Source organism: Carlito syrichta, unplaced genomic scaffold, assembly GCF_000164805.1.
Source record: "Carlito syrichta isolate Samal-C Ts95f unplaced genomic scaffold, Tarsius_syrichta-2.0.1 Scaffold307324, whole genome shotgun sequence".
Lineage (NCBI taxonomy): Eukaryota > Metazoa > Chordata > Mammalia > Primates > Tarsiidae > Carlito > Carlito syrichta.
The window spans coordinates 673,705-680,331 of record NW_007251420.1 but is presented as its reverse complement, the minus strand read 5'-3'; the positions used below and the strand labels follow the sequence as shown (position 1 = coordinate 680,331).

Here is a 6,627-nt window from a genome sequence, read left to right as displayed (position 1 = left end):
GAGTGTGACAGAGGGGCTATCGGGTAAGAAACCCCTGCCTCAAATCAAAATAAGTTTAAAAACAAATGACAGCCTAGTCACTGGTTCCGCCTTCTTCCGTGTTCATTTTATTTTACCAATGATAGCTTAGAGCTCTCTCCTCATTGGCCGGATTTTCCGCAGAGGCCGACTCTAGCCCCACCCACCAGCCCTTCGCCCCCGTTCCTAAGTGCTCGGGTGTGCAATTGACAGAAGAGCGTGAGTGGGCGGGGCGAGCGCCGGATGTGACGACTCCGGAAACTCCGAGATTCATCCGCGGGGAAAGGTGGGGAAGGGTCCTGGCAGTGTGACAGGGGAGGGGTTTTGAGCGTGGTCGGACTCTGAAGGAGAGTAGCCGCCGTGAGTGTGGAGCTTGCAGCCTTCGCCTCCCCCTGCAGCCTCTGTTCGGCGAGGTCGCCTCGCGCGAGGGCCTTTGGTTCCCGCGGGCTGCAGCCTGACCTGCCAGGCCCGGCGCGTCCCCGCCTCCTGCGTTCGAAAGACTCGAAAACCTTGGATGATTTTGTCCGGGCTTGGGACTTGGGCTTGAGTGCCTTCGGGGGCGCTTCAAGCAGTTGTCGCTAGATCCCTCTCCACTGTATACGCCCCCTCCTCTCATTCCTGCTACTTCCTTTCGCCTCCTCGTACCTCCCGGTCTGTCCTTCCCGCCGCCCTTCCCACCTGTCCACAGATGCTGCATCCCTTCTGAGTGACTCAACCTCGTGGCACCTCGCGCCGTTTGCTGGCCTCGGAGGGGTTCCTTTCTCGGCCCACAAGCACCTCTCCCGAGAGGTCCTGGAATGCAAGGAGCATTCTCTGTTATGGGCTGTGGGCTAGGTTTACTAATTAGGCAACCTGGGGAGGTTTTAGATTTGCTCGCGGCTTCCTGAGATTCTCAAGAGGCTTCGTGAGAGATGGGATGTCTCTGTATCCCTAGCAGTCCCCACAGCTTTTGCGCTGTTAGAGTGTTTTCGAAAGGAAACTTTGTGGAGGAAGTGTGGCCCGAATATTGAAGAGACCTAAAGATAAAATTGGCTGGAAGAAGACTGTCCTAAGGGAAGAATTGTAGTAGAAAACAAAAAAAAAGTGGATAGACAAATGAGACTGAAATGTGAGGATTCCTGGGCAGATTGGAATCCTGACTGAAGCAAAAGATCTCTGTTGAAGAGGAGTAAAGGTATAAGATGGATAAGACAAGGTAGGGCTAAATTGACACAGGGCCTTGAATTCCAAGATGAATTCTATTATAGCTTGTATCTTCAAGAGCATGCTGGTTAGCATGTACTGTAATTCAGTGTGTATCAAATACCTTTTGGAGATGACGCAGAGTAATAATACTTGATTGGAATTTGGAGTCTGATTCTAACAGCAACTGTATCTAGGAAGATTGTAGGGTTACTGGAGTTGGGGTTCAGGGAGGGAAAACTTCAAGGTTGGTTCATTTCTGCATTCCAGATTACCTTTGTTCCCTTTTGTTACTCAAAGAGTGCTTAGTCTTTGAAGTTGAGTAGAGGTTGTTTTCAAGATCTGGATTCCTTGCCGTGATGAGCAATGATGTAGATTGACTGGAATAGTAGTTTTATGAGTAGAGTTATGATTATGAGCATTCATTCCCAGACCAGTTCCCCTAACTAACCTTGTGCTCAAATATGAAAAAATACACTACAGAAAATGTCATTCTCAGTTTAAATAAAAATAATTAAACTTGAAGTCAGCTAACAATCCTCATGAAAGTTCACTGTGTTCACACTGCCAGGTACTGGGTGAATGGATGTAAATAAGTAGCCAGAAAGAGAAATAATGGAAGATAAAAAATGCTGTTCCTACTCTCAGGGTACTGCAGTGCAGACAGGGCCACCTAATGACAGGGAGCAATTAACTTGAACTGAACCTCCGGGTGCCCATCATTGTTATACTCCTTATACCACCTAAATATGGCACAGGGATTGTGAGTTTGGGGGTCTGCCAATCCTCTTATCATGATTTGGGCTTCTTTGAGGGTCTCAGCCTTCTTGTAGGAAAGAGATCTTATTTGATATGAGCCACAATATATGGTATTTTTCTCTTATTCTTAAGGTAGAGATTTATAAGATAAACTCATTGTGCTAAATGTACTGAGATGACGGGGGCAGCGGTGTTGATGCCATCTGTTTTCTCTTTTCTGTCTCAGAACTTGGCCCTGATGTCTGACCATGGAGATGTAAGCCTCCCACCCGAAGATCGGGTGAGGGCTCTCTCCCAGCTGGGTAGTGCAGTGGAGGTGAATGAAGACATTCCACCCCGCCGGTACTTCCGCTCTGGAGTTGAGATTATCCGAATGGCATCCATTTACTCTGAGGAAGGCAACATTGAACATGCCTTCATCCTCTATAACAAGTATATCACGTAAGACACTTACAGTTTCCTTTTTCTTTTCTGGTTACTGATGCCTCACTTTATTTTGCTCAGAATTGCTAAAACTAGAGAACTCTACAGTATCATCAGCATTCATCATTTTTGCTGGCAACTCCTACATATTGACTACCCTTGCCATTCAAAGATATGAATGCTGAAGGTGTTATTTTCATGACTCAGTAATTTCATGAGTAAGAGATTTAGCTCTTTGGCCTATGCCCACATAGCCCAGCTGTTAGACAAAAGAGTTGGTGGTTAAATTAGACATGTTATATATTGATGAATGCTTTTACTGCCCTCTTTCTACTAAAGCAGCCAATCAGAGGATTATTGTTGGGATCTACCAGAGCCAAAATTCCTTGCCTCCACTTATTTTATAACAAATTGAGTGATATAGGAAAAAAATCTTCTTAACCTTTATCATAATCGTGCAAATCATCAAATAATTAGTGACTGCCTATAGTTTGTGCGGTTCATCATAATAAGACCACTTCTTTGAATTGTTTATCATCTTAGGGTAGGCAGCATAAATAGAAGATTTCAGTACTATTAACAGGGAACAACTTCTAAAACCCCAGTTACTATGAAATGATATGGAACTTATGAAGGGAATAATGTTAATGGTCTTATTTATCATTTTAGTCTTGTTCTTTCGTAATACCAGGATCTTTAAAAAGTAATAATTATAATGTAGTTATATGACTCTTAGTAGTTCATAGGGTATTTCACCTGGAAGAGTGGACTGCCTAGGATTCTTATTGTAACTGTAGAGTGGAAAAAAGGAACTGCTGTTGTTTTTTTAAATTTTTTTAAATTTAGAAGTATTGCCTGTGTTAAAGGAAAACAACCTTAGACAAGTTAAATTTAACAGAGTTTAATTGAACAGAAAAAGTTTCATGAACTGGGTAATACTCAGGACCAAAAGTGGCACAGAATGCTCTGCCCAACAGTGGAGGCTATGAACTATATTTCGCCAGGGAAAAGGTTATGAGATATGTAATAGTCTGATTGGCTGCAGTTCTGAGTTTGGTCATGTTTCAGCAGTCTTCAGCCTCAGATTGACTGGAGGTTCAGCTACTATGACTGCCTGTTATATTTGTAACCTAACTCATAAGTTACAGTTCATTTACACATTAAGTTAGGGTAGAGTTTACTATGTTGCAGGCGGCTTTAGGCCAAATTTTTATTTTTTATTTTTTATTTTGTCAGAGTCTCATTCTGTCACCTAGGCTGGAGTGCAGTGGCACACTCACAGCCTCAAGTGATCCTTCCATCTCAACCTCACAAGTAATTGGAACCACAGGCATGTATCACCATGCCTGGCTAATTTTTTTAAAAATTTATTGTAGAGACGAGGCCTTGCCAAGCTGCCCAGGCTGGTCTCGAACTCCTGGGCTCAGGCAGTCTTGCTTCTGTCTTCCAAAATTCTGGGATTACAGGTGTGAGCCACCACTCTTGGCTTAGGCCTAACTTAATTTTTTATCTCTTTCTTCAGAGATTTTATAATTCATTAATGCCATTCTGCCCTGCCATGTGGCCTCAGTGTTCATAAAGTTTCATAGAATCATAAATACATTTTTGGGTTTTTTTTGCTCTAGTGAGTTTTTCATTCCTAGTCACAAAATTTATTTTCCTGAGAAGTTTCTTTCATTACTGTCCTCTTTATATACACTACCGCTGATAGAAGTAAATTCTCATATATTTCCAACAAGTTTGCAGATTGTTCTCTCAGAATGGAACCCAGCAGCACAATTCCTTTAGAGAAGCACTAATTGAGAAAGTTCAGTAGAATCGTGGAATCACTCTACCAGGTATCTTCTGAAGGGCTTTCAGACCCCTATTGCCCCACATAGAAAGTGCTTTCAGGCCAGGACCGTATTTGTTCACAAAATATATATTGAGTATTCCTGATACCTACTTGGCACTGCACTAAGTCCTGAATACACAATGGTGCGTAAAATGGCTCCTGCTTTTATTGGTGTTCCCTTCTATATAGGGGAGAAGACAATAAGCAAATAAATATATACAGTTGACCTTTAAACAATATCCTGTGCAGTTGAAAATATGCATATAATTTTTTACTCCCCAAAAATATTTTGACTGGAAGCCTTACTGATAGCATAAACAGTCAATTATCATATATTTTCTGTTATATTATCATATACTGTGTTCTCAAAGTAAGCTAGAGAAAAGAAAAGTTAGTAAGAAAATCATAAGAGAAAAATATATACACTATTCATTAAGTTGAAATGGATCATCATAAAGGTCTTCATCGTTGTGATCTTTATGTTGAGTAGGCTGAGGAAGAGCAGGATTACTGTCTCTGAGTGGCAGAGGTAGAAGAAAACTTGCATATAAATGAACCCACACAATTCAAACCCATGTTGTTCAAGGTTTAGCTATAATTATAGAGTAAGGAAAAGTCAACAAAGAAAGTGCTATGACAGAATATCAAGGGTTCCTAATTAAATCGAATAGTCGGTATGGTCTGTCTGAGAAAGTAAGAGTTAAGCTGAGACTTGCAGGATGCAATAGAGTTGGTCGTTCTAAGAGCATGAAGCAGAGCATTAAAATAGGTAACTGTAGGTTCAGAAGCTCTTAAGAGCAGGGAACAATGGCTCAAACCTGTAATCCCAGTACTTTGGGAGGCTGAAGCAGGAGGGTTACTTGAGCCCAGGAGTTCAAGACCAGCCTAGGCAACAAAGCAAGACTTCATTGCTACAAAAAATTAGCCAAGTGTGGTGGTGTGCTCTTGTGGTCCCAGCTACTTGGGAAGCTGAGGCGGGAGGATTGCTTGAGCTCAGGAGGTCAAGGCTGCAGTAAGCTGTGATCGTGGCACTGCACTCCAGCCTAGGTGACAGAGTGAGACCTCAACTCAAACAAAACAAAACAAATAAACAAGGAGCTCTTAAGTAGGAAAGACCTTAGCATGTTTGGAGATTGAAAGATTATCGTGTTTGGAGTGTAGCTAGAGAAGAGGGAGAATATCTCCAGATGTATTTGGAGCGGCAGGTGGGGCTGGATCATGCAGGACTTTACAGCCTGTGATAAGGAGTTTACATTTTATATTGATAGCAATAGAAAACCATTGATATTTGTGATTTTGTCACCAATAGAAATCAAGATATTTTCATATCACAGTTGTTTCTGATATCAAAATAGCGTCTACACTTATTACTACTTTAGAATTACAGTACAGAATTATTAGATCCATAACTAGATCCTGTTAGTTAATTCATTAATAAATAAGCACCACAATTTTTTTATATCTTGAAAACTTTATTTCAGTAAAATATGTCTCTTTTGTAATCCTTTGTACTTTATATTGTAACTTAAAAATTACTCTGAGAAGGGGTTCATAGCCTTTACCAGATGCCAGGAGGATCCATGGCACATTAAAGGCTCAAAAATCCTTGACAATGAGATTATAGAGTGAGAAGAGAAATCTAGGACTGAGCCCTGAGATTGATTGGTGGAGGGAGAAGGTTCAAAGGTAAGAGGAAATTCAGGAAAGAGCGGTGTCATGGGAGCCAAAATAGGTCAGTGTTTGAAGAAAGAGAGCGGCCATCTGTGTCAGAAGGGTGAGGAGAGAAGAGTGGCCTTTGGGTTTGGTAACTTGATGTCATTGATGATCTCAGTTAGCAGTTTCACTAGAAGGATTAAAAGAGACACTAGATTGGAGCAGGTAGAAAGGTGAACAGGCAGTAAGAAGGTGGAGGTGGTAACTGCAGATCAGAAGTTGGCAGATTTTTTTTCTTAAAAGGGCCAAATAGTAAAAACTTTTGACTTTGCGGGTCATTTGGTCTCCATCACAACCTGTGTAGTGTGAAAGCAGCCATAGACAACACATTAAATGAATGGATTGGCTAGTTCCAGTGAAACTTTAAAAACTGATGGCTGGCTGGATTTGGCACACTAGCTGCAGTTTTCAGTCCTGGTGGAGAGCACTCTTTGGGGAAGTTTGGATAGGAAAGAAAGCAGAAAAATAGGGAAATAGTTGAAGAGGAGCAAGTAATGTGTGAATATGTGTATGTTTTTTAAAATGGAAGATTCTAGAGCATATTTTTTGCTGATAGAAAAATCCTGTGGAGAAATAGAGGCTGATGGTCCAAAACAGAGTAGCAATGAACTCCTAAGAAGGCAAGAGGGGATAGGATTAAGAGTATGCAGATGACATCAATAAGAGGACCTGATCTCAAACCAGGAAAAGTGGGAACC

The 6,627-nt window shown here is 41.6% G+C and overlaps 1 protein-coding gene across 3 annotated transcripts in view; it reads left to right on the top strand.

The window, feature by feature from the left end:
* The first annotated feature begins 207 nt into the window (after window positions 1-207).
* The window catches only part of STAMBP (STAM binding protein), a 30,646-nt gene continuing 24,226 nt past the window's right edge, over window positions 208-6,627 (top strand). The window contains exons 1-3 of one of the 3 annotated variants that reach the window (XM_021715707.1): window positions 281-304; window positions 707-807; window positions 2,186-2,400. In XM_021715707.1, coding sequence (XP_021571382.1) covers window positions 2,198-2,400 — 203 coding nt within the window. In that variant the 5' untranslated portion in view covers window positions 281-304; window positions 707-807; window positions 2,186-2,197. Of the gene's footprint in view, window positions 305-706; window positions 808-1,020; window positions 1,214-2,185; window positions 2,401-6,627 lie in introns of those variants that run through there. The other 2 variants (XM_008064386.1, XM_008064387.1) reach the window with 2 other exon arrangements.